Source organism: Myxocyprinus asiaticus, chromosome 16 (genome assembly GCF_019703515.2).
Source record: "Myxocyprinus asiaticus isolate MX2 ecotype Aquarium Trade chromosome 16, UBuf_Myxa_2, whole genome shotgun sequence".
Classification (NCBI taxonomy): domain Eukaryota; kingdom Metazoa; phylum Chordata; class Actinopteri; order Cypriniformes; family Catostomidae; genus Myxocyprinus; species Myxocyprinus asiaticus.
In genome coordinates, this window is record NC_059359.1 from 25,734,548 (window position 1) to 25,756,137 (window position 21,590).

Here is a 21,590-nt window from a genome sequence, read left to right on the forward strand (position 1 = left end):
ATATTGTAATGTATAAAACCTGAAAAACAAAAAAAGCTATAACCTATCATTATACCAGGCGGTCAGATAAGTACTCATAAAACAATATTGAAATAATTTAGATGATTACTACTAAAGCATTAACTCTCTCAAAAATGACAATTTTCCAGTCACTGTACACTTCGAATATTAAAATGAAAGCTCAGAACAATAACACTATTCAAACACAGGAAAAACACTTCCTCAAACATTTCCTTTGGAGCCTCAACAGCATGTTCTTACTTTTGAAAAGCACTAGGGTGCTGATGAGGTCTTTATTAGGTGACACAAAATATTGTCAATCCCCAATTTGGTACCAGAGTCCAACAAATGCTAGTCTAAACAATATGGACTGAAACTTGATACAGACTCTCCTTTTCTTTGTTGAGCTGATGGCAATTTTTTAAGCTGTGGGATTCATGCCCATACATTGCATATTTAACATGTCTGCAAATGTTCACTAGTGTTCCTGATGATTATGTATGGGTTTCCATACAGAGCCTCTATGGATCTCATACTGGATGCCCCCAGCTGGGTATCACTGGAGTGGGAATCTCCCTTCTCAACTTAAGGAGCCTCACGCTGCGCTGGCTTTCAGTTTCTATGGTATTCTGCTCCTCAAGTGATTGGCGGATAAGGGTTTTGAGCACGGGCAGTCCAAGGCCAGTTGTGGCAGAGACTGGGACGACGTTTGTGAAATGCATTAGGCCTCTTGGAGTCATGTCCTCAGGAAGGTAGTGGCTTGATTCTATAAAAGCAAAGGATGATTCAAATGAGCTATAAATCAAGGAAATCTGCACAGTCATAAAGAACTCTTTAAAGGTCAATGCAATTTGACAATCAACTGGAGCATATACCATAGCAAACTATAGTTATGGCAAGTCGTTTAAGACATCTACTTTGTGCATGACAAGTTATTTTTCCAACAATTGTTTACAGACAGATTGTTCCACTTTTAATTGACTATATCACAATTCCAGTGGGTCAGAAGTTTACATTCACTAAGTTAACTGTGCCTTTAAGCAGCTTGGAAAATTCCAGAAAATGATGTCAAGCCTGTAGACAATTAGCTTTTTATAGGAGGTGTGATGAATTGGAGGTGTACCTGTGGATGTATTTTATGGCCTACCTTCAAACTCAGTGCCTCTTTGCTTGACATCATGGGAAAATCAAAAGAAATTAGCCAAGACCTCAGAAAAAAACTGCAGACTTCCACAAGTCTGGTTCATCCTTGGGAGCAATTTCCAAACACCTGAAGGTACCACGTTCATCTGTCAACAATAGTACGCAAGTATAAACACCATGGAACACGCAGCCATCATACCGCTCAGGAAGGAGGCACATTCGGTCTCCTAGAGATGAATGTAGTTTGGTGCAAAAAGTGCAAATCAATCCCAGAACAACAGCAAAAGACCTTGTGAAGATGCTGGAGAATACAGGTAGACAAGTCTCTATATCCACAGTAAAACTAGTCCTAAATCGCCATAACCTGAAAGGCTACTCAGCAAGGAAGCCACTGCTCCAAAACCACCATAAAAAAGCCAGACTATAGTTTGCAAGTGCACATGGGGACAAAGATCTTACTTTTTGGAGAAATGTCCTCTGGCCTAATGAAACAAAAATGTAACTGTTTGGCCATAATGACCATCATTATGTTTGGAGGAAAAGGGTGAGGCTTGCAAGCCGAAGAACACTATCCCAACCGTGAAGCATGGGGGTGGCAGCATCATGTGAGGGTGCTTTGCTGCAGGAGGGACTGGTGCAATTCACAAATAGATGGCATCATGAGGAAGGAAAATTATGTGGATATATTGAAGCAACATCTAAAGACATCAGCCAGGAAGTTAAAGCTCAGTCGCAAATGGGTCTTCCAAATGGACAGTGACCCCAAGCATACCTCCAAAGTTGTGGCAAAAATGGCTTAAGGTATTAGAGTGGCCATCACAAAGCACTGACCTCAATCCGCTAGAAAATTTGTGGGCAGAACTGAAAAAGCGTGTGCGAGCAAGAAGGCCTACAAACCTGACACAGTTACACCAGTTCTGTCTGGAGGAATGGGCCAAAATTCCAGCAACTTATTGTGAGAAGCTTGTGGAAGGCTACGCAAAATGTTTGACACAAGTTAAACAATTTAAAGGCAATGCTACCAAATATTAACAAAGTGTATAAACTTCTGACCCACTGGGAATGTGATGAAAGAAATGAAAGCTGAAATAAATAATTTTCTCTACTATTATTCTGACATTTCACATTCTTAAAATATAGTAGTGATCCTAACTGACCTAAGACAGGGAATGTTTTCTACTACAATTAAATGTCAGGAATTGTGAAAAACTGAGTTTAAATGTATTTGGCTAAGGTGTATGTAAACTTCTGACTTCAACTGTATGCAAGTTTTTATGTACAGCATGGTTCACATCATAAAAATTAAACTGCTTTTCATCCACAGTTGTATCAAACAATAATTCAACCACTCTATAAATTAGAGCATCTACTGTTGTGATATGTAATTTCTCAGACACCCCTGCAATATAATCCAAAACAACATTAAACAAAGGCTAAACCTCAAAAATGTATGAGTACTATCCCTGACTTGACCCATATGGTAGTATAAATAGCCACTGTTTGGTTCATATAATGTCTACCTTCTTGATTCTCCAGCTGATTATGCAGCTCTCTCAGCTTGCCTTGAGCCTCAGGGAGGTCCATCTTATTTATGACCAGGATGGCTGGCTTGGCTAACAGTTCCTCCTTATACAACTCCAGCTCCTGATTAAGAGGGAAAATCAAAAGCACTTTATGCAGCAAAATCGAGTATGCAGGAGCATTGTATTCAGAAGAGCAGTAGTGTTTACTGTTATAAATATTGATGGATAGAGCCCTTGGATGGACAGAGCCCCAGCAGGTATTACCTTGGTTAAAAGCAGCACAGTTTCAAAAGCAGACCTAAATGGTGTGTTACTAGCTAGCTGAAACCCACAAATGTCGACCTGAAAAATAAGAAACCAAACACACAATGGGCCTCATTTATAAAACACGAGCATTACAAACTTCTGTGTAAATCATTCATAATTCAGTTCGAACGTAAATTGTTGAATTGAATTCGACAATTTACCAAAGATAAGGCACAATGTAATATAATGGGACCATTACCACTTAAAGGTGAAGTATGTAATTTCTGCGCTAATAGTGGCACCAAACGGAATTACAAAAAAAAAAGTATGTTTTCAAACAACCTTTGCCAACACCCCTTAAGACTCCTCATGCCCTTTCACAGTCTGATTCCCTATGAACAAATAGGCCATACTAAATAAAAGGTGGTGAACATCGTAATAAACAAGACCACTATAACATTAACACACTGGACAGAAAGTGTGGCAGAGGAATCGGGCCGTCCGATAACATCGCCGCATTGAATGGCAGCTGGGTGTTCGGGAAATCCAGCACACAAGGTAGGATGATACTTCTGGTAACTAGTAAGCATAACGATACATATTCAGAGTATCTTACAAATTTATCTGGAGCTCGACAGTAATGAGCTAACATGTGTGGCAATACCTTGAGTGTAGCTTACCCATTTGAGGAGAAACTCGGCAAGTTAGGCATCTCCATCGAACCCCAAAAATTCCTTTACCTTGTAAATACAATGCCATTGTTCACTCTGGTTTTACTCCATTCCCTGTTTCTGTCTTTTAGCAAGTCTTTGAATTTTGGCAAAGCTAAATTTATTTTCCTGTGTACACATCTACAATGGATGTTTATATTCCCCAGTTGAACATGTAGCCACACCCCAAACTCAGGCTACAGGTTAAGCTAGAAAGGGATGGGTGGAGCTGAGCAGGCTGCTCAAAATATAAACATCAATGTTTTGATAGTGCCTGAGAGGCTCAGTGTTTATACTTTTGGGGGAGGTAAACCCATGAATGGCTTACTTATAGTTGTCAGTGAACAATAAACTGGGATAGTAGAGCATATTTTGACATTAAAAAAAGTTACATACTTCACCTTTAACATTAAAGTTCACCATACTACCTGCGTACCACAAACATGAGCTGCTTGGTTCTCTCCACATGTTTGAGAAACTTATGTCCCATGCCTTTGTTCTCATGAGCACCTTCAATCAGTCCTGGTAAGTCAGCCAGTGAAACCTCAGGGGAAAAGATAGACTTCTATTCTCACACTGCCATCATCACCATTTGAAGAAAACGTGTGGAGATGGTGTTAAAATGATGCTTGCTGTATAAACCATAGTCTCAATTAACTCCAAGCAAGTTTGTCACGCAGCTTGATGGAAGATTGGGAATAATAATAATGCCAGTTCATGCTCTGTTAACATGATTTACTACTTGACACACTATAAAAACAATTCTGTTAACCCAGAACAATATATTCAATTAAATAAGACACTAAGATTTACAGTGTTGACTTCTGAACATGCATAAAAATGAGTAAACTTAACTGCCGTTTTCATAACTATGATAACTCATGACATGACACATCCTTCGGAGCTGATTGCATGCTACTAGTTAATAAAGCACACAAGAACACATTTTGAAGAGGCTGACATCCTACCTGCTTGTGATCATCATACATGATCCTTCCAATCTCAGGTCTTAAAGTTGTAACTACAGGAAAATAAAGAAAATATTAACTTTTATAAAATAGTACGTCGTTTTGCAATACTGGTTTAAAAAGCACTATTTTATATGTAAAATCCAGCTTTCTTTAGCAGTCCTCCTCAACTAATTTTACTATGTTAGATCGATAACTTTCATAATCAGTACTCACAGGGGTAGCTGGCAATCCTTGGCTTAGCATGAGACAAGGCAGTCAGTAAGGAGGATTTACCGGCATTAGGAAACCTGTCAAAATAATACAAATCTATCAAACTAAACCTGTGAAAATGTGAAATACACAGTAATCAAGCCAGAAGAGGACACATGGAAGAATTACAATAAGGGCATGTACAATTTGAGTCACACCTGTTGGTAAATACGGCTGTCAATCCCCAACACTGACTATGTGAATAAAGCCAATAAGTAATAATTAATCTGTACTGCTTCCTAGGTGAGTAAAATTTAAAACGATAATCATCTAAGAGTTGGAAAGAGATTTATTAATTATCTGACATAGGGCTGGGTGATATGACGATATATATCATGGCAGTGATATAAAGTGTAAATCGGTAGAGATTTTGCTATATCGTGTATATCACAATATGTAAATATCATGTGCTAGCGTGGGCTTATCTATCAGTGGGCAGGGCTTCACCTGAGACAGAGAAAATGTAAGGGTTTTTCCAGCACTGAATGTTTTTCTGCAGCTGGCCAAGCAAATTTAATGACCTTCATCTAGCGTTTGGCTCTTCAAAGGCGCTAAATATTCTTCTCATCTGACACACGAATGTTTCACGTGACTGTGGCACGCGCTGTCTCTGGAGGTCCAAAGTGCATGCGAGTCCAGCAGGCTTTCCGATATTTGCGCTCCAGAGACAGCAGAGCTCAGAGCTGGGTCACTCGTGCTACTCAATCATTTCTGACCCAGGAAAACCCCAAATGGAGAAAGAAATCTCCACAGAACGGGACGACTACCAAACAGGTCAAGAAAATAAAGAGGTGCTTGTTAATTAAACAGGCACGACATTTGTTGTGTTGGTTCAAAAAAGCCAGCACAGAGCAGAACATTTTTATCTGCAAACTTTTTTGCACGATGATAATCACTCGTAATACAAGCTGTCTGTTTTATCACCTCAAAATGAAGCATGCAAAAAAATATTATGGAAGCCAAAAGATGAACTCCACATTAATTCAGTCATTTATTTATATCAGTCACTTAATTTATTTATTAAGTGATATTTATTTGATATATTTTCTTCGAGAAGTGTTTATTTTTGTTGGATTTTTTTTTTTTTACTTACGTTTTATTTTCTTTGTCGCATTGCTTTGAGAAGATCTTAAGTTTCTAGAGATATGAGATTTTGGTCATATCGCCCACCCCTAATCTGCATAAGCATACTTCAGTATGTGTGGTAGAAGACAAAACAGAGATATACTTATTTAAACCAGTCTTTTCTGATTTAATAATCACACTATGCCATATCACAAATTCATTTAAAATGCAATTCATTGTGCAGCTCAAGTTGTAACTCAATGCGACACTCCAGTTTAAAAACGCAGAATGGAGAATTACATTTGAAAGCTGCACTGGAAGGTAAGATTTTCTGCAGCAATTACTTAAATTTCAGTCTGTTCCTTATACCAAGCATTCATAAGACTTGAAATAAAACACACAAGTCATATGGGCTATTTTTATGACAGCTTTACTGTGTGTCCTTTTTTAAGCTTGACAGTAACAACTATGACTAACACACATTGTCGAATCTGGATCAGCCGCATCTGATCGATACCCGTTCTATTTTTTTTAAAAAAGGTCAGTTTTGGTGCCAATACCAATCAAGGTATCAAATAGCTGCATCTCTAGTGTCTCTCACCCTACAAGTCCAAGATCTGCAATGAGTTTAAGGTCCAGTCGAATATGCCTGGTTTGACCTTTACTGGGCAGGAACCCAGAGTGAAGAGTGCCACCCTGACCACCTCTAGCCACCTGAAGTCTGTCTTCTTCACAGTTCAACTCTCCTAAAGAGAAAAGAATTAATAAAGTTTCCTTAAGATATACAAAAATAAAATCTCACCACAGTGTAACATAAGAATGAACAAACAGCACACAATGACATTGGTTTAAAAGTGCAAAGGTGAGAGACCATGTGTAGAAGTAAAAAAAAAAAAAAAAACATGTCAAATAAAGATGTGAAGTGATGTGAGAGATGTGAAAGGAGAATAAAGTGATTGTGTGAACTAAACAGGGGTGTAAATATTGGAATTACCAAGGAATCTCCCGTCGTCTGTTGTAACACAGATCCCAGTGGGTGCAAAGACCTGAGCATCCTCTCCCTGAGCCCCTTTCAGAGCATAGATGCTGACAAAAACATCACACAACACAAATTTTATTGACAGCCCCTTTCATACAAAACCAACCCTAGTAAAAAAAGTAAAAAAAATAAAAAAAATAAAAAATAAATCAAGAAACATACGTGCGCTTGTGATGAAAAGAGAAGCCTTTTAAAACAGGAAGCACTCATTGATTAATACAATAAAATATTTATTTATTTAGGATCAGAGGAAAAATAAAGGTAATATTCACAGAAAACATTTAAACCACATTCAAACCAATTGAAGGTACAACAGTGTGCTGTGCTTCCCGGTACATGGAAAATGCATTCTTGCTTGTATCATAATTTGGCAAGGCAAAATGCTCTGTGAATAATGACTTACATTTTAATTTGTTTCTCATTTAAAGCAGTTGATTCTGAAATGACTGGGGCTAGTTGTCACACAGGGAAGTTATCGTACATCGAGTCAAAGGTTCAAATGTGCAAATGTGTTTTTTTTTTTTTCTCTAGCAGTTTTTGTATGTGGGTTTGAAAGACTTTAAAAAAAAAATGTTTGGACCAGTCTGGCCATTCTCCTCTGACCTCTGTCATTAACAAGACGTTTACACCCACAGAACTGCCACTCGCTGGATGTTTTTTTGTTTTTTCACACCATTCTCTTTACACTCTAGAGACTGTTGTGCATGAAAATCCCAGGAGATCAGCAGTTACAGAAAACTCAAACCAGCCAGTCTGGCACCAACAATCATGCAAAAGTCGAAATCACTGAGATCACATTTTTTCCCCATTCTGATGGTTGATGTGAACATTAACTGAAGCTCCTGACCCATATCTGCATGATTTTATACATTACTGCCACATGATTGGTTGATTAGATAATTGCATGAATAAGTAGATGTACAGGTTTACATAATAAAGTGGCCGGTGAGTTTATATGGTTTGGAGTGACATGAGGGTGAGTAAATGGTGACAGAATTTCTGGGTGAACTTTCCATTTAATTAAAGACTATTTGGCAGGTACATTGATGCAACAAAGACAATGATTTTTGTATTTTTTATGTTATTAGATGGCAACTAATTAGGGAGGTTTCCTCTGCATACCAGTGGTAAGCTTCACAACATCAGAAAAATGTAGACCTCATATTCCCAGACAGAGGAATGACACCTAAAACCCATCTGTCTCAGAGTTCCCACTCTTACACAAACAATCAGACCACACAATCTGCTGCTGCAAACAAAAGACAGGTCTCTGTGACCTGTATCAGGCCACCTAAACACAAAAAAAGCAATATGTCAAAAAATTAAGAATATGATTATGGATTTTTTTTTTTTTTAAATAGGATCGGGGGATTTTCACATTATTGCCTTTAAAAGAGGAATTACAGACATTCGTATTCCACTCACGCATTTTTCTCAGTAGTAGAAAGAAAAATATCATGATTTTAGCTTATTAATGTTTATCTAAACAAGAAGGACCCACCTGCTGTTAGAACCAACACCTGCAGTGAATCGTTTATTAGGGTGCTTGTCCTTGATTTGCTTCAAGGTAACACCTTTTTTGGCCACAACCCACACGTCACCTCCGTTGCCCCCGTGCCCCCCTAAACGGGGCAATCCCATTCCCCCGCTCCCACCCTTCACGTACAGCCGTATATTATCCACAAAGTTTCCATACTGAAATAGAGACAAACAGAGAGAGAATAGCATTACCTCATGTCAGGATAAATTCAGAAAAAACCCTTAAACAACGGTCACCAAGACAGTATGTCAGCCTAAGGTATAAAAGTGCATGCTCCATGTGGCATGACTAGCCAAATGACTTGGCAAATGATATTTAATAAACTCGCCAACGTTACTAACCTTCCGGAAACAAACTCTGCTTGTCCAGACCATGCCGAAATAACTCCCCAACTCCGAAACTGTTCTAAAGTCAAACGAAACCGTTTATTCTTTAGTTACAACGCACATGATTCTGCATTGCTAAAGCGACAATCGAACCACGTGTGTGCTTCCGGAAACATGGCAGTGTGTGTGGTGATTGGCTACAACAGCTGTCCATCATCTGTCTCCGCCTCACCCAGGAAAAGAACGTATCATAATTATCGTCATCGTGTTTTAGATTCATTACATCGACCATTTCTCTCCGAGGGAGATGGTATTAATCCAGCTTTATTGTCTGTCGCAGTGGGCATGATTCTTCTGCCAGCGTTTAGATCCGGTTTTTAGAATATTCCTGGTTCAATACAAGTCAAGCTCAATCGACAGCATTTGTGGCATAATGTTGATTAGGCCTACCACAAAAAATAATTTTCTTAAAAAAAGAAGCAAAAAATAAAGTGAGGCACTTCAAATGGAAGTGAATGGGGCCAATTTCTGGAGGGTTTAAAGGCAGAAATATGAAGTTTATAATTTTATAAAAGCACTTACATTAATTCTTCTGTTTCAACTTGTTTATTATTTGAGCTGTAAAGTTGTTTAAAAAGTCGTTTTTACGGCCATTGTATGGTTTTTGGGTTTGCGGCGTCATTGTAAGTCCCTCACTTTAACTGGAGGGACAAGTAGAAATAATTTTTTGTGGTAATCAAGATTATGCCACACATGCTGTCAGTTAACTTAATTTGTATTAAACCTGGAATATTCCTTTAATATTGTTATTTTCATCTGTTTTTCACTGGTCACGTTATCCTATCGGTTTACAAAATATCAGGAGACCCTGTTATGGGCCTAATGCACAACTAACAAAATAATTAATGTTCAGGGTTTTAATTTGGTGAAGAGTTGCCTACATAAAATACGTTTATCCTGTAAATCACTTCTATGCTCTGCACAGCTGGAAAAAAAATATGAATAATAGTAATCATGAGCTAGCTTTGCTACTTGTTCCACAGATCGTTATTTAATTATGTTCTTCATCTCAGGTGTTTTATGCGCTATACAGTCAGTATTATACGCTTGAAACGTGGGTGCGCAATGGTCCCCATAAGTCGCAAAAAAAAAAAAAAAAAAAAAAACTCGCTCGAAGCTAATTATTCGCATCAGCGGTATGAAAGGCAACAGAGGTCTCCAGTTCCTCACCTTTCCAGTCACTGCAAAAACAAAGAGGAGGTCACAGCAACGCACTCCAAAGAGGATGATAGAGCAATAGGGATCTCGCCTAGGGTGCCAGAATGGTCTGAATAGTCACAGGAGATAAAACTATTTGCACGAAACACCCCTTTGTAAGTCATTTTAAGTCATGTTTTACATAAAAGCTATTTGACGTGCTGTGGCAGGGAAAAAATGACTTTTTGTTGCTTTACCAGATGTTGTTTTCCTTGGTGTGTTGTTAACGTTAAACTTAAAAGTTAAATGTTGAATGAATTCCTGTTTTAGATATGCACAGTTTAAACTCATAAAAGTTTTGACTATTGATTCCAGGGGTTCCAATGGAACGATTAATGCGATTCCTTGACGGCCAGTGGCGTCTTCTGGCACTGTGTCTGCTGATGTTTGCCGTCGCATCATCGTACTCTCTAACCAATCTCGAAATGTTGAATTCCGGGGTAGAGGACGGTGGCAAGTGTCCGGGTAGCCTGGGTGAGATAAACCGTGAATGCCGGGATGCATCGCCACTGGCGGTAATACAAGTGCGTAAACTGCGTTTTGCGGATACCGTTGGTGGGCTCTGGGACTTCATGACATACTTGCGCGAGTCTCATCAACCCAAACATCAAGACATGTTCATGCAGCTGGCACAGGTCTTTTGGGAGCGGAATGTGGACTGTGTTCTCTCCCGCGCGCATGGACTTGGAAGAAGAGCGCAAAAGATAATCAAACTGTTAACTTATCAAGGGGTAATGATCTAATTAATTTGAAGTGTGTAACTTTTCATGTCTGTCAAAATAAAGAGAGCATGTATGCATTTTTATTTATTTCGTCTATCAAGCTGCATCTATCCAAAGTAAATTAGCTTAAATAAATGTTCCTCATTCTGTGGTGCATTTGTCAGACACATTACATGTGGATCAAATTACCCCCACCACCAAAAAAAACAAAAAACAATTCCCACTATGAAATATAATTCATAAGTTAAATTGAAAAATGAGAACTCACCACACATACATATTAACACACCATCAAAGAAAAAGTACAATCCAGTGGCACTTTTGAATGTGCTTAACTTGACAGATAATTTGCCTAATTTATTATGTCAAATGGGAGCTGTGATAAAAAACAAAAATAATAATAAAAAAAACACAGTCAATCACAATACTGCAAATCAACATCCAATTAACGTGCGTGCTATCCAATTAAAGTGCTATCCATGTCACAGAGGCCTCATGCCCATTCAAAGTAAGGGGGCACGTGCCCCCTCAGATTTCTGAGCCAAGAGGATTTTAAATGGATTATTTGAACTTCCATAAACATATTTTTACCTTTGATAATAACATTTAATGATTATTGCATGTAAAAAAAAAAAAAAGAAAAAAAAAGAAAAGAAAATAAGAATGTGTATGTGGCAGAAATCTTTAATTACATTCTAAATGTATTTTGTTTTTTGTTTTTTTGTCAGTCCAATTGAGTCACATTTTCCGCTAAAGGCGACGTCCCGTGGCTGCCTTGGATCGCGCTCACAGGGAAGGTCAAGCACATATGGGAAAGTGTGATGTTATGCTAATTAATTAAAGCAACTGATGTGCAGAAAACCTTTCCTGTGTCTGTCTCAGTGAAACAGTCAATCTTTATATATATACTCTAATATAGATTATGTCAATATATTTTTTTTTGATCGGTCGCTGTTCATTTCCTTTGGTGCTGAAATGCGTTTGACTGGTTTTGCAGCGTAGCACTCTCTTTTCTTCATGTTTATAGAAAGCAGCAGTTCCTCACCTTTCCAGTCATTGCAAAAACAAAGAGGAGGCCACAGCAACGCACCCCAAAGAGGATGATAGAGCAATAGGGATATCGCCTAGGGTGCCAGAATGGTCTGAAACGACCCTGCATTTAAGAGTGAAAAACACTGCTACACTAAACAAAGCACCACAACAATATTTTACTATCTGACTTCTCTGCTCGGATTTTTATGACTTTGACAGTTTTGAGCAAACAAAGGTTATAGTTATTAAGCTAATTTATTTTTTGAATGTCTGTTATCCTATTGAAGGGATATGCTTAGTGTCTAAAAAACGCATCTGACTGGTGTCTTGTGGAAATTACTCCAACCTAATTATACAGGGCTTTGACTAATTATTGACATAACCCACCGACCAGTAGATTTTGAAATTATGCCATTTTACACATCCCTAGCCATTGTGTTGTTGAAATGTAATTAAATAATATATTCATTATAAATCCTAATAACTCATGATTCACTGTTGTACAGTATGTGACAATTATAGTTTATTAAAACCACAAAGGTGAAACATGAATTGGAACTGTTGTGCCAGATGATGGCCCAACAATGCCCTCTTAAAATGTAAAAAATGACCATGAAAAACAACTCCAGGGGTCAAATATTGACCCTTAATGGAAAGGTTAATATATATCACTCTGGTATGAATGGCCTCTTTTAGAAATGCTTTAGCCAATATATACATATGTACTCAAGAAAATAAAAACTTCAACCTAGGGAACATGCCCGGACCCCCCTTGACACTTCCTTTCTTTGTCAGGTTGTTGTGCATAGGCCTACCCTGAGATAAAATCCGCAGGAATGCGATTATGAAAATGTTTTTCTTGAAAAAAATTTTATTTCATTTTTATAGAATAGAATGTAATGGTAATAGATACATGTTAAAAAATAACTAATATTACTTTAGAGTGCTTTTAAGTGTCAACCAAGCCCCACAGCCATGACACCCATTTCAAATCTACTGAGTTTGCATGGATGATTTAAAGAGAAATACAAGACACAAAATACAAACTAACACTGAACATGGAAAATGTCTCGGTTACTGTCGTAACCTCCATTCCCTGATGGAGAGAACGAGACATTGTGTCGATGTAGTGACACTAGGGGTTGACCTTGAGAGCCGAGACACCTTCAGATCTTTGAGAAAAGGCCAATGAGAATTAGCGAGTAGAATTTGCATGCCACTCCCCCGACATACAGGTATAAAAGGGAGGCTGGAATGCGGATTCATTCAGGTTTTTGCACTGAGGAGCCGAGACAAGGTCCTGGCCATTACAGCGGTGAAGTTCAGCCTGTGGCAAGAGGGACACAACGTCTCGTTCCCTCCATCCGGGAATGGAGGTTACGACAGTAACCGAGACGTTCCCTTTCTGTCACTCACTCGACGTTGTGTCAGTGTAGTGACACTAGGGGTCTCTATACGAAACGCCACAATGGCTGAACTGTGTTACGTGAACTGCCGATGCAGGTGAAGGCAAGCTACTGTGAGCATAGGAACAGATGCACTCGGACTGCACGTAGCCTCCCCAGATGCCCCAAAATGTCATGTAATTCCCAACAACCCTGGGGGGGGAAGGAGACGTATCTAGTATGGGAGCAGGCTGTGCCAGCCGCAGCCTTTTCTCTCTATGTTTTTCTCTCCACAGAAAATTCGATTCGGCTGGGGCCTTTAATGCTCATAAAATGCACCGGGGAAGGCGTTCTTTTCCGTTCCTATTCTTTCAGGAGGAAAAGACACCGCGGAGGCCACACCCTGCCCTGAAGAGGAGGGTAAAAAAGTGGAGAATACATCATATGGGCCTAAGGCCGCACATGGAAGAGGTGTGGCAGTAGGTCCTGCCCTTCATAGGGGAGGAGCTCTACAAACGCAGGGACCGGGGCAGAGAGGGCTCTGCCAAGGGAGATGTGGGTCTACCGAAAAAGGGAGACCGTACCGCGGAAGATACATCACAGGTGGTTACCGGGGTAACCGAGACCTGTGGAGCACTTACCGCAGTACAGGACACTTTAGCACACATACTGGCTCTGACTACGAATTCCTCAGCTGAATTCGTGAGCCAGAGGGCTAGGAGGAAGGACATCCATGGTTCACAGGTCGTGAACACGCATGGGAGAGAAGAGCACACGGGTTCACCTCGTGGAGGGGAAAGGCGCTATACACAAGTGGTACACCCGGCCAGCTGCCCCGTGCAACGAAACTTACCTGTTCGTACCTGAAAGAACATGGGACGAAACCGGCTCAACCCGGAGATTGTAAAATCTCGTGAAGGTATTGGGTGTTGCAGCAGGGCCGCGTTCGTGAGGCCTAGGCTGCAGGTGCTTGGTGTCCAGTAGCCATGGGGATGGCGACCGTGAGCACTGGCGGTGTGACTCGAGGAGAGAGGAAACTGCTCTTTTTTTGACAATGTGGGTACCGCAGCCATATGGGGTGCGGCAAACATAAAAGAAAAAGGGAACAAAATATTTTCCTCCTGGCCCTCCACCGGGGGATGGAGTGGTCTGGCTACCAGCTCTGGAGTTCCCACAGATGTCTCGATCCTCGTGTGTTCCATCTCAGGGGCGCTTGGGAGCCCTCCTGGGGGTCTTCGCGGCCGGCCGAGAAGCGGGGGTGTACCTCTCCTGCGGGGGGCTCTACGCCGGGGCTGAGGGCTGGGCTCTGGCTGGGGCGGAGCCGGTTGAGTTTGTGTCGCCACAGGGGGACGCCCTCGGCGAACAGACGGGGTGCGCACTCTTGAGCCGCGTCAGGGCAAGATGTGCTGAATGGCCTCCATCTGTTGCTTCACCGCCGAGAACTTCTGGGCGAAGTCCTCGATGGTGTCGCCAAAGAGGCTGACCTGGGAGATGGGCACATTAAGGAACCGCGCCTTGTCCGCGTCCCTCATCTCGACCAGGTTCAGCCACAGGTGGTGCTCCTGGACCACAAGCATGGACATCGTCTGCCCGAGTGCGCGCGCTGTGACCTTAGTCGCACGGAGGGTGAGATCTGTCACCGAGCGCAGCTCTTGTAGCACACCGGGATCAGGACTACCCTCGTGTAGCTCTTTCAAAGTCTTGGCCTGATGGACCTGTAAGAGGGCCATGGCTTTCAGGGCGGAGGCGGCCTGACCGGCAGTGCTGTAGGCTGTAGTCGCCAGATACGACGTCGTCCTACAGGCTCGGGAAGGGAGTGCTGGGCGACTCCGCCAGGTGGTGGCGCTCAGTGGGCACAGGTGTGCCGTGATTGCCTTATCCATCTAGGGTATCGTGGCATAACCCTCGGCCACCCCACCGTCAAGGGTAGTGAGAGCAGACAAACTGAAGGATCAGGTCGCATCAGCTCATCGTGCACTTCCAGGAAGAAGGAGACCAGAGGGGGGCGTGGCAGCGAGCGGCGCACTGAACCTAGAATCCAGTCGTCAAGCCGCGAGTGCTCAGAGGCGGGTGGAGGGTTCCACTCAAGCTTCAGCCTCAGACTGGGCTGCCACACCCGAAAGCGGCAGCCTGGTCAAGTCCTCGGCATCCGACATCACCAAAGTGTTCTCCGATGCAGCGAACAACATCTCATCAGGCTCAAGAGCTCCGAAAGAGACATTAGGCTGGCACTGAGGCGAGCTGCCTGTTTCATCCCAGAACTGCACGGGCACAAACGAGCGTACCGGGGAGTGAGCAGTCCGCGGGGGTTTACCCGGCGGAACCGTACCCATTGAAGCCCCCGAATCGCCTTCAGTGTCAACCAGGGTGGCCTTGTACCCGTAGGTAGAAGGACCAGTGGGGGGGACAGCTGAAGTGGCTTTCCCTCGAAAGAAGGAAAGCCGCAACCGCAACGTTGCCATGGTCATATTCTCGCAATAAGAACATGAACCATCCACGAACACTTCCTCAACGTGATTTTGGCCCAGGCACGTGAGGCAGTGATCGTGACCGTCAGAGGCGGAAAGGTAACGACTGCATCCAGGAACTGCACAGAGACGGAAGGGCATCTTTAAAAAGATGCGTCTTTAAAAAGACGTTCAACCTCACTGTGCCTGCTCTAATAGAGGAAATATACTCTTTAGAGGAAATAAACTCTTTTAAAGCGCTGTCGAAGCGCCCAGGGGCGTAGTTTGCAGTGGAGTGAAGAGTGGAGATAAAGCCTCTGGAATGCGCCGTATATCCAACAGCACACGCTTCTGAAGAGGTGAATGGATCAGTAGTAGTATTCAGCTCGCTGAAATACAACCGCTCGGCTCCAAAGAAAAAATCTGAATGAATCCGCATTCCAGCCTCCCTTTTATACCCGTATGTCGGGGGGGAGTGGCATGCAAATTCTACTTGCCAATTCTCATTGGTCTTTTCTCAAAGATCTGAAGGTGTCTCGGGCTCTCAAGATCGACTCCTAGTGTCACTACATCGACACAACGTCGAGTGAGTGACAGAAGGGGAACTACATTTACAGCAATCACCTCATTCAGGGAAGGCTACATGTTCACCTTCTTTAGAGATAGGCTTCAGCTCACTTTCTATTGAGCTGAGACACATTTTGCACTGCCTCTTATGTCGTGTATGGAAAATATGTGCACAAAAGAAGTGGCAAGAGCACAAGAAAGCGATGTAAAACTGTCTGAAGATGTAAAAATACAATCGAGTGTTTTATACTGTTTCCTGTGATTTATACTGCTTGCTGCAGCAATATGAACTTTGCATAAATGGCGGTGGTGGGTTGGGTTTGGTTGACCCTGGTGCCCCCTTAAAAAAATTAGGTGCATGACGCCCCTGACCATGTCCACAGTGTTACAAAGTGCATGATGTGTTTTCTAGCATTTTCTTTTACATAATATTATCCATATGAGTGTAGATGATTTCTCTGCTGGGATTTCCTCTAGATTCACCTAATTAATTTAGGTAGTTAATGTAAAAAAAAAAATCTTTGAAAGTTGATATGTCCTGCTGTGTGCGGCTGGGTTAAGCCTCCCCGGGGCTCAGGGCTAGCCTACACAGGTTAACCAATGCCATAACATTGCAAGCAGCTGTGATGTCATTAATTGGGAGACTACATGGAATATTTGCATTAAAAAAAATAATTTGACACAGGGTTGGGAGGGTTACTTTTTAAATGTATTCCACTACAGATTACAGAATACATGCTGTAAAATGTAATTTGTAACGTATTCCATTAGATTACTCAAAGTCAGTAACGTATTCTAAATACTTTGGATTACTTCTTCAGCACTGGTAGATTTTTTCACTTGTTTTGACTATAAAAACTGTAACTATTGACTATATGCCAGTACAGTAAGATAAAATACACGTTAAAAATACATTCTCTAAAAAACCTAAATATCTTATGCAGTGTTGTTTCTAAAACAGGATTAATCAAATTGATCTTGTTTTAAGGATTTTTAGATATTTTTACAGGAAAACAATACAAAAATTATTATCAAGAAAAAGATTTTTGCCCTAATATCAAAGGTCTTACTATAAAAAAAGAAATTATGATCCAATGTAAATTTTCTTGATAAAAAAATATGATCGTGCCTGGTAACATGTGCATGTAAAATGGCTAGAAATAGCATTTTAGCTTAGCATAAACTGACAATTTACACAAGATTTATTTCTATTTATTCTGCTCCAAACGTACTTCTCTGTCTGCTCGTATGAATGTAACACATCATAAGAAAGTGTTTCACCACTGTTCAAATGCACTTTGGATCGCATCATTTATATGTATACATTTTTCCATCTGAAAGGACTAAATTTTAAATGAAACAAATGACAATAAAATGCAAAATAATCTCTTCAGTAATCAAAATACTTTTTGAATGTAACTATTCTAATTACCAATTATTTAAATTGTAACTGTAGTGGAATACAGTTACTTATATTTTGTTTTTTAAATACGTAATCCCGTTACTTGTATTCTGTTACTCCCCAACCCTGCTGACACACCACAGGACCATTTAAAATGAACTAGTGGAGGCAAACGGTGATTAAAAATAGTGGCCAACGAATTGGTGACCAGTCACAGGACCATATACAATGTTTTTTCCACATTAATATACATTTCCGTCAACTACCCAACCCATGTACAATTTGGTAAAATTAATCCTTACTTACTCTATTAGAAAATAATGCTGAATGATGTGTTCCCCTTCATAGACCATCCAAGAGTTGATTTCACATTTGAAGTCGACTGAAGCTTGAGAAGGTCATGTTCTACCCTAAGTGGCGCTTATAGAAATCCAAACATGGAAGGCCAAATCTTTTAATACTCCCAGCATTACTCTTCCTAATTGCATTTTTACTTGTAAGCATTACAATTACAAAACTCTACAATTGAATATTTACTTGTCATATGTCTTCATTGACTCCCATTAATTTTTAATAACAGAGCTCTACAATTGAATTTTTACTAGTAAAAATTCCAATTAGAGCTAGACAATTTTAATTTTACTAGTAAGAATTCCAATTAGAGTGCTCTACAATTTAATTCTTACAACAAAGAATTCCAGTGAGAGAGCTCTGTAATCACTTTTTAAAATATAGCACCTGTTCTAGCCTCACTTTACGTGTTACCTGTCAAATACAGGATTGCTTTTAAGGTATTATTGAATGTTTTTAAATCTATAAATGGCTTGGCCCCACTTTACCTCTCAGACTTCCTTATTCTTCATCATTCCTCCAGGAGTCTCAGATCATCTGACAAACTTCATCTACATATACCACACTCTCACATGAAGTCCAGTGGAGATCGTGCTTTCTCTGTAGTCGGCCCCAAGTTATGGAATAATTTACCTTTGGACATCAGGTCAGCTCCTTCTATTGAAATTTTTAAATAAATTCTTTTTTTTTCTTTCACCTTTTCTCCCCAATTTGGAATGCCCAATTTCCAATGCGCTCTAAATCCTCGTGGTGGCGAAGTGACTCACCTCAATCTGGGTGGCGGAGGACGAATCTCTGTTGCCTCCGCGTCTGAGACCGTCAATCCCTGCATCTTATCACATGGCTTGTTGAGCATGTTACCGCGGAGATGTAGTGCGTGTGGAGACTTCACGCTATTCTCCGTGGCATGCATGAACAACTCACCACGCACCCAACCGAGAGCGAGAACCACACATTACCATGAGGAGGTTACCCCATGTGACTCTACCCTCCCTAGCAACCGGGCCAATTTGGTTGCTTAGGAGACCTGGCTGGAGTCACTCAGCATGTCCTGGATTCAAACTCACGACTCCAGGGGTGGTAGTCAGCATCAATACTCGCTGAGCTACCCAGGCCCCCAATTTTAAATAACTTCTTAAGACTTATCTGTATTCCTTGGCTTTTGAGTGATAGCGATTTTCTTTATTGCTTGTCCTTGTATCTTGTATTAATCTACTGTATGTCTATGTTCTTTGTTGTAATTGTTTATGTACAGCAATTTGGTATACACTTGTTGTTTTTAAATGTGCTTTATAAATAAATTTACCTTGACCTTGACCTAGTAAGCATTCCAAATTAAGTGCTTTACAATTGCATTTTTATTAGTAAGAATTCCAAATGCAGAGCTCTACAATTGAATTTTTACTAGTAAAAATTCACATTAAAGATACGTTTAATTACAGAGCTCTGTTATACATTTGTAGAGCTCTGCAATTACATTTTAACTACTAATTCCAATTAACGAGCTCTATAATTTAGTATTGTACTAGTATGTATTTGCAGAGCTCTGTAATTGAATTATAGAGCTTTGCAATTTCATTTTAACAACTAAGAATTTCAATTAACAAGCTCTATAATTTAAGTTTACTTGAAAGAATGCAATTGCAGATCTCTGTAATTGGATGTTTACTAGTAAAAACTATTTTAGAGCTCTACAATAGGTATTCTTACTAGTAAGAATTGTTTTTTAGAGCTCTCTATTCAGTGCCATCTCATGACGGTAATCGCGTCTCATGAATATTCATATTCACCTGGCTTGTATAAATTGGCCGGTGGGAAAACATATTTAATTACGTATATAATGATCTGATTTCCATTTAGCGATTCTGATCTTAAAATAGGGACAAAATATTGCTGCAGCTGTTCGACCAAAATCAGGGTCCTTTGAACCATCTTTACATATTTAATATTTATTAGGTGACAGGCAAAGTGACTTCCAGTAAACATAAAAAAAAGCTAAATCAATATTTGGTGTGACCACTTTTACCTTCAAAACAGCACCAATTCTCCTAGGTACACCTGGATACAGTTTTTCTTGGTTGTTGGCAGAAAGGATGTTCCAAGCTTCTTTGAGAATTTGCCACAGTTCTTTTATTTATTTCAGCTCTCTCAATTGCTTCTGTCTCTTGTTGTAATCCCAGACTGACTCAGTATTCAGTGTGGGGCTCTGTGGGGATCATGCCATCTGTTGCAGGGCTCCCTGTTCTTCTATTCTATTTGCAAAATTAATGTTTGGGAGTCTAAAATGTATATTTCCTCTTGACACACTAAAGCTGAAAATATAAATAACAAATGTTTTTGTGAAGCATCTTATGTGCCTAAGACTTTATGTACAGTGCATCCGGAAAGTATTCACAGCGCTTCACTTTTTCCACATTTTGTTATGTTACAGCCTTATTCCAAAATGGATTAAATTCATTATTTTCCTCAAAATTCTACAAACAATACCCCATAATGACAACGTGAAAGAAGTTTGTTTGAAATCTTTGCAAATTTATAAAAATAAAAAAAATCACATGTACATAAGTATTCACAGCCTTTGCTCAATACTTTGTTGAAGCACCTTTGGCACCAATTACAGCCTCAAGTCTTTTTGAGTATGATGCTACAAGCTTGGCACACCTATTTTTGGGCAGTTTCTCCCATTCTTCTTTGCAGGACCTCTCAAGCTCCATCAGGTTATATGGGGAAGGTCGGTACACAGCCATTTTCAGATCTCTCCAGAGATGTTCAATCGGGTTCAAGTCTGGGCTCTGGCTGGGCCACTCAAGGACATTCACAGAGTTGTCCCGGAGCCACTCCTTTGTTATCTTGGCTGTGTGCTTAGGGTCGTTGTCCTGTTGGAAGATGAACCTTCGCCCCAGTCTGAGGTCCAGAGCGCTCTGGAGCAGGTTTTCATCAAGGATGTCTCTGTACATTCCTGCATTCATCTTTCCCTCAATCCTGACTAGTCTCCCAGATCCTGCCACTGAAAAACATCCCCACAGCATGATGCTGCCACCACCATGCTTCACTGTAGGGATGGTATTGGCCAGGTGATGAGCGGTGCCTGGTTTCCTCCATACGTGATGCTTGCCATTCAGGCCAAAGAGTTCAATCTTTGTTTCTCATGGTCTGAGACTCCTTCAGGTGCCTTTTGGCAAACTCCAGGCAGGCTGTCATGTGCCTTTTACTGAGGAGTGGCTTCCGTCTGGCCACTCTACCATACAGGCCTGATTGGTGGAGTGCTGCAGAGATGGTTGTTCTTCTGGAAGGTTCTCCTCTCTCCACAGAGAAACACTGGAGCTCTGTCAGAGTGACCATCGGGTTCTTGGTCACCTCCCTGAATAAGGCCCTTCTCCCCTGATCGCTCAGTTTGGCTGGGCAGCCAGCTCTAGGAAGAGTCCTGGGGGTTCCAAACTTATTCCATTTATGGATGATGGAGGCCACTGTGCTCATTGGGACCTTCAATGCTGCAGAAATTTTTCTGTACCCTTCCCCAGATCTGTGCCACGATACAATCTTGTCTCGGAGCTCTACAGACAATTCCTTGGACTTCATGGCTTGGTTTGTGCTCTGACATGCACTGTTAACTGT

The 21,590-nt window shown here is 40.8% G+C and overlaps 1 protein-coding gene across 1 annotated transcript; it reads right to left on the bottom strand.

Moving 5' to 3' along the window:
• Positions 1-229: 229 nt before the first annotated feature.
• On the bottom strand, positions 230-8,981 carry gtpbp10 (GTP-binding protein 10 (putative)). The gene is made up of 10 exons (XM_051719987.1): positions 8,828-8,981; positions 8,448-8,641; positions 6,902-6,993; positions 6,509-6,653; positions 4,807-4,880; positions 4,591-4,643; positions 4,059-4,166; positions 2,931-3,008; positions 2,664-2,787; positions 230-766 (listed from the first exon to the last, which is right to left on the bottom strand). Exons 1-10 carry the CDS (start codon positions 8,858-8,860, stop codon positions 531-533), a joined length of 1,137 nt encoding a protein of 378 aa, XP_051575947.1. The 5' UTR covers positions 8,861-8,981; the 3' UTR covers positions 230-530.
• Positions 8,982-21,590: the final 12,609 nt, after the last annotated feature.